The sequence below is a fragment of the Bos grunniens genome, chromosome 13, assembly GCF_055505025.1.
Source record: "Bos grunniens cultivar Pamir isolate PY7600 chromosome 13, Bosgru_T2T1.0, whole genome shotgun sequence".
In the NCBI taxonomy this organism is placed as follows: domain Eukaryota; kingdom Metazoa; phylum Chordata; class Mammalia; order Artiodactyla; family Bovidae; genus Bos; species Bos grunniens.
Window position 1 is genome coordinate 8,821,858 of NC_141177.1, and position 9,339 is coordinate 8,831,196.

The 9,339-nt window shown below is 54.2% G+C and overlaps 3 protein-coding genes and 1 long non-coding RNA gene across 11 annotated transcripts; 3 read left to right on the plus strand and 1 right to left on the minus strand.

Moving 5' to 3' along the window:
* The first annotated feature begins 26 nt into the window (after window positions 1–26).
* On the plus strand, window positions 27–2,560 carry NEURL2 (neuralized E3 ubiquitin protein ligase 2). 2 transcript variants are annotated; one of them, XM_086331594.1, is made up of 3 exons: window positions 399–1,140; window positions 1,876–2,060; window positions 2,326–2,560. In XM_086331594.1, the coding sequence occupies exons 1-3, from the start codon at window positions 399–401 to the stop codon at window positions 2,356–2,358; spliced, it is 960 nt and encodes a 319-aa protein (XP_086187720.1). In that variant the 3' UTR covers window positions 2,359–2,560. The 2 variants fall into 2 exon arrangements, with proteins under 2 accessions (XP_086187721.1, XP_086187720.1); XM_086331595.1 differs by lacking the exon at window positions 1,876–2,060 and having other exon boundaries at window positions 27–1,140.
* SPATA25 (spermatogenesis associated 25) lies at window positions 2,541–4,785 on the plus strand. 2 transcript variants are annotated; one of them, XM_086331604.1, is made up of 3 exons: window positions 2,541–2,635; window positions 3,751–3,781; window positions 4,158–4,785. In XM_086331604.1, exon 3 carries the CDS (start codon window positions 4,214–4,216, stop codon window positions 4,757–4,759), a length of 546 nt encoding a protein of 181 aa, XP_086187730.1. In that variant the 5' UTR covers window positions 2,541–2,635; window positions 3,751–3,781; window positions 4,158–4,213; the 3' UTR covers window positions 4,760–4,785. The 2 variants fall into 2 exon arrangements, with proteins under 2 accessions (XP_086187730.1, XP_086187729.1); XM_086331603.1 differs by lacking the exon at window positions 2,541–2,635 and having other exon boundaries at window positions 3,587–3,781.
* A 714-nt stretch (window positions 4,786–5,499) lies between these two features.
* Window positions 5,500–8,905, minus strand: ZSWIM1 (zinc finger SWIM-type containing 1). Of its 6 annotated transcripts, none has more exons than XM_086331588.1 (3): window positions 8,482–8,574; window positions 7,225–7,548; window positions 5,500–7,099 (listed from the first exon to the last, which is right to left on the minus strand). In XM_086331588.1, the coding sequence occupies exon 3, from the start codon at window positions 7,013–7,015 to the stop codon at window positions 6,032–6,034; it is 984 nt and encodes a 327-aa protein (XP_086187714.1). In that variant the 5' UTR covers window positions 7,016–7,099; window positions 7,225–7,548; window positions 8,482–8,574; the 3' UTR covers window positions 5,500–6,031. The 6 variants fall into 6 exon arrangements, with proteins under 6 accessions (XP_086187714.1, XP_086187711.1, XP_086187713.1 ...); XM_086331585.1 differs by having other exon boundaries at window positions 7,220–7,548; XM_086331587.1 differs by lacking the exon at window positions 8,482–8,574 and adding an exon at window positions 8,328–8,455 and having other exon boundaries at window positions 7,220–7,548.
* LOC147360114 (uncharacterized) lies at window positions 8,116–8,857 on the plus strand. Its single transcript, XR_015138955.1, has 2 exons — window positions 8,116–8,231; window positions 8,339–8,857. It is a non-coding gene; the product is annotated as an uncharacterized LOC147360114 (long non-coding RNA).
* Window positions 8,906–9,339: the final 434 nt, after the last annotated feature.

Below are 9,339 nucleotides of genomic sequence, written 5' to 3' on the forward strand. Positions count from 1 at the left end.
AGTCATGTGTACTCCGAGTCACGTGTGCCCCGGCGTCACGTGACGGGCCGCCTCCTGCCCCTTTCTGGCCTCTATGGACCCAGGGGTACAGGACGGGGGCGGCGGAGGTTCCACCTCGGCGAAGGTCAGCGGGTTCGGCAGGTCGCATCCCGGGCGCCGGCGGTCAGATGACCCAAGCGTGGAAGGCCGGGACCCTCGAGCCTCCCGGGACTCGCTTCGAGGCGGGATGGCCGAGCTAGCGGCGCTAGGACCCCTGGGCAGAGCCTCGGGGAAGGGAGTCGGTGGGCGGAGGACAATACCTTACATGGTACACTACCCCACCGCCCCCGGCGGTCACCATCTGAGTCCGCTGCCCAAAATAGCCCCCGGCGCCCGCCGGTCTGCCCCATGGCCGGGAGATGGCTGCTGTCTCCGACCCCGTGGGGCTGGGTGCTCCGTGGGGACCGGCGCGCCCCGAGCCCCCTCCCACCCGCTTCCACCCAGTGCACGGTGCCAACATCCGCGTGGACCTCTCCGGGACGCGGGCCACACGCGTGGAGAGCTTCGCCCACGGTGTGTGCTTCAGTCGCGAGCCGCTGGCCCCCGGCCAGGTGTTCCTGGTGGAGATCGAGGAGAAAGAGCTGGGCTGGTGCGGGCACCTGCGCCTCGGCCTGACCGCGCTGGACCCCGCCAGTCTGGCCGCCGTGCCCGAGTTTTCGCTACCCGACCTGGTCAGCCTCGGGCACACCTGGGTCTTCGCCATCACGCGCCATCATAACCGCGTGCCCCGGGAGGGCCGGCCGGAGGCAGAGGCCCTGGCCCCGAGTCGCCCCCCAGCCCTCCTGGTGGAACCGTATCTCTGCATCGAGCAGTTTCGTATTCCCCGCGATCGCCTGGAGGGCCGCAGCCGGCCGGGTTTGTACAGCCACCTCTTGGATCAGCTCTATGAGCTGAATGTGCTGCCTCCGACCGCGCGCCGCAGCCGCCTGGGCGTTCTCTTCTGCCCGCGCCCGGACGGCACGGCTGACATGCATATCGTCATCAACGGCGAGGACATGGGCCCCAGCGCCCGGGGGCTGCCAGCCGCCCAGCCCCTCTACGCGGTGGTGGACGTCTTCGCCTCCACCAAGAGCGTGCGCTTGATCCAGCTGGAGTATGGCTGTAGGTATCCCATCCTCTGGGCAGCGACCCCTCCTGGGCCCCAGTGGGGACAGGAACCTGCTAGGACTTCTGAACCAGCTGGCAAGACCTTGGTCTGTTCAGCGTTGCTTTAGAAGTTGGGGAACTTGGGACTTCCCTGGTGGTCCAGTGGCTAGGACTCCATGGGCCCAATGCAGGGGACTGGGATTCCATCCCTGGTCAGGGAACTGGATCCCACGTGCCACAGCTAGGAGTTTGCGTGCTGCAACTAAGACCTGGCACAGCCAAATAAATACATAAATATTAAAAAAAAAAAAAAAAGTGGAGGGGGGATTCTGACTTCAGATTCTGCCTCTGCCTGTGGCCTTGGACAAGTCAGTTCCCCTGGCTTTGGGCCTCAATTTACCCACCTTGGCTGTGATTGATTAGGATGTCCTCTAAATCCTCTTTCTAGCTTTGCCAATTATTTTCTGTATTAACCTAGGGCATGAATTCTAAACCAATTTTAGATTTTGGTCCTCTGAGAATTATGTCTATTAGACAAATACTCATCAATTTGAGTATACAGAGTTTAAAGGCATCACCTCTCAACTCCTGAGAGCTTCTGAATCCTGAGGTCTGGTTCATGATAGCACCATTAAGCCCCTTTATTTATACATCTGAGCGTGTGTGTGCGTGTGCACTCAGTCGCCTCCGACTCTTTGCGGCCCTATGGACCGCAGCCCACCAGGCTTCTCTGTCCATGGGATTTTCCAGGCAAGAATACTGGAGTGGGTTGCCATGCCTTCCTCCAGGGGATCCTCCTGACCCAGGGATGGAACCTACAGCTTCTGCAGTTCCTGTGTTGGCAAGTGGATTCTTTACCACTGAACCGCCTGGGAATCCATACATCCGAATTCACATTTTATGGTTTCAGTAGACGAGAACCCTCTCTGTGCCAGGTCTGTGCTGGAGGCTGGGGTTGCGCAGGTTTATCAGACACTACCCCTGCCCCCAGAAGCTGATAAGGGAGGGGAAGGGAGCAGGGTGATGTTATCAAGGAGACAGAGCTGCAGTGTTGGGGAAGTGCTGCGCAATCATGTAAACAGCCCCGAGCCAGAGAGTGAAGGGACCAAGACCTTGATCTGGGTTCCGGCCTTGGCTTCCCGCGCCGCCCCCCCCGCCCCCACCCGGTTGCTTTTGCCTTAGACAGCCTTCTCTCCACAGTGCCGTCGCTGCAGACCCTGTGCCGCCTGGTGATCCAGAGGAGCGTGGTGCACCGGTTGGCCATTGATGGGCTCCACTTGCCCAAAGGACTTAAGGATTTCTGCAAGTATGAGTGAAGGCCTGCACCGCCCTGGAGCAGGGCCATGCATCCTGGCCCCAGAGGCATGCCTGCCCTGAAGCTGGCCATGCTGCTGCCAGCCAGGACGGAAATAAACACAGCCGATGTTGCCACTGATCCTTGGAGGGTCTCCTTGCCCCTGAAGTCTGTGAGGGGCATTTCTTTTAGAATCACTGGGGCTCAGCAGGGCAGGTGAGAGAAAGAGAGCATTTTGACATCACCTAGACCAGTGACTCCTAGCCTGACTACTCGTGATCTAAGATAGATTGCCAGCGCTCCGGGCCCTGTCTCCAGAGATTCTCATTTGATTTGTCAAAGGACATTGTTTTTGCAAAAGTTCCCCTCGAGATACTAAGGAATAGCCAGGGTTAAGAAGCATTTCCCTCAAACTTTTCAAACATTTCAAACATTTCCCTATATTTTCAAATAATATTTTAAAAATACTGCTAACTGGGTCTGACCCTGGGATTCTGATTTAGTTAACCCCAGAATAAGGCTGAGCATCAGGATTTCTAAAAGCTTCCAAGAGAATCCAAGAGAATCTAATGTGCAGCCTGGGGTGAGAACCAATGCCCTAGACCAACTACATCATTTCACAGATGGGAAGTGGAAGCCCAGAGATGGGAATGTGTTTGTCCAAGGACACAAGCAAATGAATGAATACAGGGTGTTTCCTCCTCACACACTACAGGGCACAAAGTACCCGACTCCTTTGTCATCTCTGATCATTTCTTCCATACAAATGATCTCATTTGAACCTTCATAACTTCTGGTGAAGTAGTGGGCAGTCATTTCCCCCATCTTACAGATGAGGATATCAAGGAACAGAACTGTCCAGGTGACTTGCCCAAGGTAAAGGCAAGAACCTAGAATGCCCAGTTCCTGGTCCAGCACTCTTTTAGCGCCATCCATGTGCAGGTTCTAGAATGAACAGGTCAATCCTGTGAGGGGGGTTCCAGGTGTAAAAGGGAAGGACTGTGAGGGGACTTCCCTGGTGGCTCAGAGGTTAAAGCGTCTGCCCCCAATGCGGGAGACCTGGGTTCAATCCCTGGGTCGGGAAGATCCCCTGGAGAAGGAAATGGTAACCCACTCCAGTATTCTTGCCTGGAGAATCCCATGGACAGAGAAGCCTGGTAGGCTACAGTCCACGGGGTTGCAAAGAGTCGGACACGACTGAACGACTTCACTATACTATGACTATGAGGTGACATTCTAGAAGGGTGGAGAAGGTAGGACAGGAGGCAGGTGACTGTTCCCTCACAAATAGGGGCTTTGGGGCAACCATGTCCTATTTCATGTCTCCACAGACTCAGCCAGGTCTTCCATCTTCTGGCCAAGGTGAGGGGGCTCTTGAAACTGGGGGGTATACAACTTCCTGAAAACCTGAGTCCTGCTCAGGGGAGGTGGCGGTTCTACTGGGCATTTTTAGGCTTGCCCTGGAGTCAGTTCTCTTTGAAGAAAGCCATTCCCAAAGTCCTTGCCAAGAGCCACCCACTTGTTCATTCATTCAACAAACACGGCTCCATCACCTACCTACATTAGGGATTGATTTGGGGTGTGGATATGAGTAAAACCCAGTTCCCAACCACCAGACCGCCCTCTTGGGTTGGTCTTAATTGCTCCCGAACCCAGTGCTCTGCTCCTATGCCCTGCCCCTCAGGGCCTCCTCCTCCAAGACCAAGAATAACACTCCATCCCATTCCTGTCTCTGCAGGTGGGGCCGCTTCTCCGGGCTCATCTCTTGGCCTCTATAGTCCTATAGAGCCAGGGATGGTAGCCTCTGGTGGACAAGGCCCACTGAGCCAGAAAGCTGAGCAGGTGACACCTGTTGCCCAGGCCTGGGGCCCGGCCCCTGGGGGCACTGGCTGGGAGCCACCGAGGCAGGAGTACAACTGGTACTGCCACAAATTCCCCGCCGCGAGGCAGCTGGAGAACCTGGGCCGGGAGGATAGCTGCTCCAGAAGCAGAGCCCCCCAGCTGGGTGGCCCCAGCAGGCCTGCACCCCTGCTGCTGTGTGGGCTGTCACCTGGGGCTCCGCTGATGCCCGCCGAAGCAGGGGGGAAGGAGGCCACCTCCCAGCCCGACATCTGCATCCTGACCTTGGCCATGATGATTGCTGGCATCCCCACCGTGCCCGTCCCAGGCCTGCGGGAGGAGGACCTGATCCGGGCAGCTCAAGCTTTCATGATGGCCCATCCGGAGCCGGACGGGGCTGTGGAGGGGGCCCAGTGGGCACAGGCGCAGACCCACATAGCCTCTGGGCCGATGGCCTTAGCAAGATCCCGGAGGGGCCAGCCTCCTGGCTCCTACTTGTAGCTGGATGAAATAGCACCAGACACAGAGGGTGGCTTCTCCGTATGGTTTTTGGGCAGGCAGGGTTGGTGGTGCCTATGGCAGGGACTGGAATAAGGTGGTGGTCTGAGCCACTCTGACAAATACTGGCCCATTCAGGGCCCAGACTCCAGGAAGTTCCCAGAAACCATTAAGCTGGGAGATGGGTCTTTGATCAGAGTAGTTACAATGAGAACTACTGAGGTAGGCGGCCCTGCTTGAACAGTGGAGGCTTCTTTTGTACCCTTTTGGTATTCCCATCAGAATTCTTGTGCAAAGCCCTAGGCAACGTGCACTTTTCTCTTGCCTTTTGTTTCTCACTCTGCTGAGGGCAGGTGATGAGACCATAGGCAAGGAAGGAACATTAACTCTTATTTGAGCACCCACTGGGAATCAGCCTATCACATTCCCATTCTCCTCTCATCTTACCAGTGCTCTGGGAAAGCTCCATTTTTACAGGTGAATGAATTGTGGCTTAGAGAGGTGACTTGCCTCAAGTCCCAGGACAAGTAAAAGGCAGCACCAGGCCTCAGAAAACAGACAGGGAAGAAACCAGAATTTGCAATGTAATGGAAGACTCTCTAGAGTCTAGTCGTTCTATAGTATTGGGGTGGCCAAAAAGGTCATTTGGGTTTTTCCTAACATCTCACAGAAAAACCCGAACATTTTGGCCAACCCAGTATTTCCTAAACTTCCTTCTATGAGACAAAAAACTAGACAAGTGCTAAAACAGACAACATTCACTTTAATAACCTCAGGATGGGGGGAGCTTGGCAGGTGGTGAGGCTGAGAGCCTGGCTCTCAGCCTCTGGGGGGCCTTTTCCTCTGTGGGTAAGGTGTCGTCTCATGACTGTGGAAGCTCTTACCAAGTCCTAATCTTCATCTTCACTCAGTGTCTTATCTCTTATCCTAGAGCAGGTATTACCTGTTAAGGCCCTTGAGCTAAGAATGGATTTTACTTTTTGAAAAGGTTGTTAGGGAAAAAAAAACAACAACCCACACAACAAAGAAGCAGGAATATACAACAGGCTGTAAGTGCCCAGCAAAGTCTAGGATACTGACTACCGGGCCCTTTACGGGACAGCTTTGCTGCCTCCTGTTTTAGGAATCTAGACACATGGGTAGCGGGCTGCAGAAGAGAAGACCTTTGTGCTTCTTCCCTGGAAGGAGGGTCTGAGGAAGTATAGCAGTGAGTATTGGGGGAAGGGTGTGTGTAGGGGGATGTAAGTGATACACGAGGATAAGCATCACGGGTAATCAGAGTTGTACCTGCTCATAAGGGCCAATCCAGCTGTCGGCCAGCTCCCGCAGAGTGCTGTACCGCCGTTCAAACTCCTCCTGGCTGCAATGCTGCAGGAGCTGACTCACCTCCTCTGTGAGGAGAGCCACAGCCAAGCGCTTCTCCAGGGTCTCACTCCATGTGCTTTCCAGGATGTCACTGAGGTTGGGGGCACAGCCTGCCGTCCACTCAGCAGGCAGCATGTCGGGCTTGAGCTCCTGGCGGTGGGCGCTGAGCATGGCCAGGATGTGACGGCAGGGCAGGCGGAAGGCCTGGTTGAAGTAGCAGCTGCAGCTGGCTGGGGGCTGGGGCTGCACCCTGTGGGTGTCCTCCAGGATCTGTATGTTCACCTTTTCGGAACCCGAGCTGATGAGGTGCATGGATTTCTGGACCACAGCAAGCTCGCCCAGGCAGAGCTGGGCGGCTGGCCCCGTGCAGATGGCATTAAGTGAGTGCTGGATGCGGGCTTCCACCAACTGCTCCACTTTGGGGCTTTCAGGACTGCCCTCCAAGGGGGTGTAATGGTTCGGGGGACTCGGGCCCAGGTTGAAACTCACCTTGTCTCCCGAGTTCTGCTGCAGGTACTGCAGCAGGGCGCTCATGCCTTTTTCCACCACTGGGGTGGTGCCAAAGAACTGGCTGAGGAGGCGGGTGGTGACCTCCAGGCCCTGAAAATAGCGGCTGCTCTCAGCTTGGCTTCTCCAGCGATGGGCCAGCCAGATGCGGTCGTTGAGCAGCCAGTGTGAGTGGAGCGCGGGCAGCTGGGCTGGCGGGATGCAGGTGCTCAGCAGCGTGTACAGCTTCCGCAGGTTCCCAGCTGTGGCCGAGCACATGGTGCTCCGCAGGGCAGTCAGGAGCAGCCTCTCCACCGGCTGCTCGAGGGCCAGTTGACAGAACTTGCCCTGGAGGAACTTACAGATGTGGAAGGCCGAGAGCAGGACCTCAGCTGCGGGGAACTCCATAGCGAGGGTGGGCAGCAGGAGGAAGTAGGGATCCACCAGAATGGTACAGACTCTCTCCCATGCTGGGTTAAACTTCTTGAACACCTGGAATATATGGGCCAAGGCTTCAGCATCCTCCTTGGCAAGAATGGCAAAGTAGACTGCGCGGGAAAGATGACCCTCCAGCGGCACCCGGGGTCCATCCACCAGGAAGGTGTATAATACCTCACCCCTCGGGTTATAGGTCCGGTGGATAAATAAGATCTCAGGAAAATGGGTAAAGACCCTCTGCATATAGCAGCTCTGATAGTTGAGGGTCTCCAACTGGGCAGTCTTGTTAAGCTGGTAGAGCAGCAGAGGTGGGCTTGGGTCCTCAATCAGGAGCTCATTCAGCACTGTCAGCGCCATGGGGAAGATGGGAAATGTCTCGATGCCAAGGTCAAAATATTTGCTCTGTGCGGCCGCCAAACAGAAGGCTCCCACTCTCTCAAGCTCCAACTAAGTCAAGGCTTGAGGCTAGGCTGTAGACCCCAGATCTTAATCCAAAGATGGGCCTATGGAGAAGAAAAGAGCTTTAAGGAGCCAGTAGGGGTTTGGCTCTTCAATTATTCACCCAGACAATACTTTATTCCTTAACTATGTATCAGCACTGTTCTGAGGGATATGCAATAAACATGTAAACAAACAAGGATGTATCAGATAATGAAGTTTATAAAGACCCTAGAATGGGGTAAGGGTAGGCTGGAGGAGGGAAGGATGCCTTAGCCAAGGTGGCCAAGTAAGCCCTCTCTGAGTGGTGGGAGGATGACTTGGAGCTGAGAGCTAATTGATAAGAAGTCAGCATGGAAGGATTTGGTGCCAGGAGATTTGAGTGAGTGTGAAGGAATATTTAATATTCTCCTTAAATATTTAAAATATTTGTACAGCACTTTGTATTTACTTCTTGGCCTCCATTCTTTCATTGGTACTGGTATATACAAGAGAACTGCAATTGCTCCAGACTTACTGTGTGATCTTGGGCCGGTCAGTGATCCCTCTGAGCCTCAATCCCTTCAACCGAAAACAGGGTTAACAAATGTTCCTAAGTTTTTCCTCCCTCTACGTTAATCCCTCGATTAACTGTAATACTTTATTCAAATGTTTCCTCTATTTAGTTCCTCAAACCGGTTACTGTCCCCATTTTACAGATGAGAAACTGAGGCTCAAAGAAGTTAAGTGACTTGCCTACCATCACTCAGTAAGTAGTTGGAAGCTGTCTTTGGCTCGGGATTCTGACAGCTTGCCACAGTAAAAAACCAGAGACAGAGAGGGGATACGGCCTCTGACCTCTCACCTCTAACCCAGGTGGCAGGATGTGGATGTCTGACGTTCGCATTCGGGGTCTGGCCGGAGCCAGAAGAGAAGTCAACCTCCCACCCCTTTGGGGGCTGTGTCATGGTGACTACGGTCACCAGCTGCCTCACACCACCCCTTCAGGAATTACTCACCACAGCTTGGCTCCGTCGCCATTTCTCCCTATTTGACCCTGCCTCTGACTCTGACTGACCTCTAGGCTCACCAACCGCGGTGCCAGCTTCCCGTGACTCGGGCCAATGGCCTGAGGAATTCGCTTTAGGACTTTGTGGCAACGACCAATCATAGCCCGGTAACTTGTGGGCGGGCGCTGTTACCAGGGTTACGAGGGGCTCGGCTGGCGGCAACCAATGAAAGCCTGAAGACACTAGCATCCTTTGGAGTCTGAACCCTGAAGCTGAAACTGCGGAACCACACATCTGGGAAGAGGGCTGGAAGGGTGGGTTACTATGGAAACTCCCTCAGAGGCCAAAAAACAAAAGGAAAATAAATAGCAGTGTTTCAAAAAAATTTTTTTTGTCTTTTCTGGTCAAATTCCAAAGCCCCAGGAGGGTAGGAAGTGGTGCCTGTGTGATTGTACTGTGTCCTCTGTCTTATGGGGAGGCTGAGGCCCAGGTCTCAAATTTTGCTTCTCCAACAAGGGTCAGAGGGGCCCAACTCTCGGAATTGAGGAGATCGAGATCTTGAGAGAGCTGAGCTTGGGTATTGCTCAGCCCAACCCCTCCAGTATTTTCCAGGCAAGATCCAGAATAGTGTTGTGACTGTTAAGGTCATGGTGAACTAGTGCAAGAAGCAGGATTGACTCCCATCTTTTGACCTCAGTTCCGTTGAAGATGGTTCTTCGAAAGCTGGGAAGCTACCAGGCTTTAGGTGACTAAGGTTACAAACTAGCAACAGCAACAAAAGTCTGTGTTGATGCTTAAATCTCCATTGAATCTAGAAGTGAAACTGGAATTAGAACATGCCAATGGATTCGTTTTTGCAGATGAGGA

Excerpts from the sequence above, each read along its gene's own strand:
- ZSWIM1 (XM_086331582.1), bottom strand. The coding sequence starts at position 7,402 with ATGGCGCTGACAGTGCTGAATGAGCTCCTGATTGAGGACCCAAGCCCA.
- NEURL2 (XM_086331594.1), top strand. The coding sequence starts at position 399 with ATGGCTGCTGTCTCCGACCCCGTGGGGCTGGGTGCTCCGTGGGGACCG. Across the intron at positions 1,141-1,875 it reads GATCCAGCTGGAGTATGGCT|GCAAGAATACTGGAGTGGGT; the intron begins GTAGGTATCCCA and ends GGGATTTTCCAG. Across the intron at positions 2,061-2,325 it reads GAGAACCCTCTCTGTGCCAG|TGCCGTCGCTGCAGACCCTG; the intron begins GTCTGTGCTGGA and ends TTCTCTCCACAG.
- SPATA25 (XM_086331603.1), top strand. The coding sequence starts at position 3,727 with ATGTCCTATTTCATGTCTCCACAGACTCAGCCAGGTCTTCCATCTTCT. Across the intron at positions 3,782-4,157 it reads TCTTCCATCTTCTGGCCAAG|GTGGGGCCGCTTCTCCGGGC; the intron begins GTGAGGGGGCTC and ends CTGTCTCTGCAG.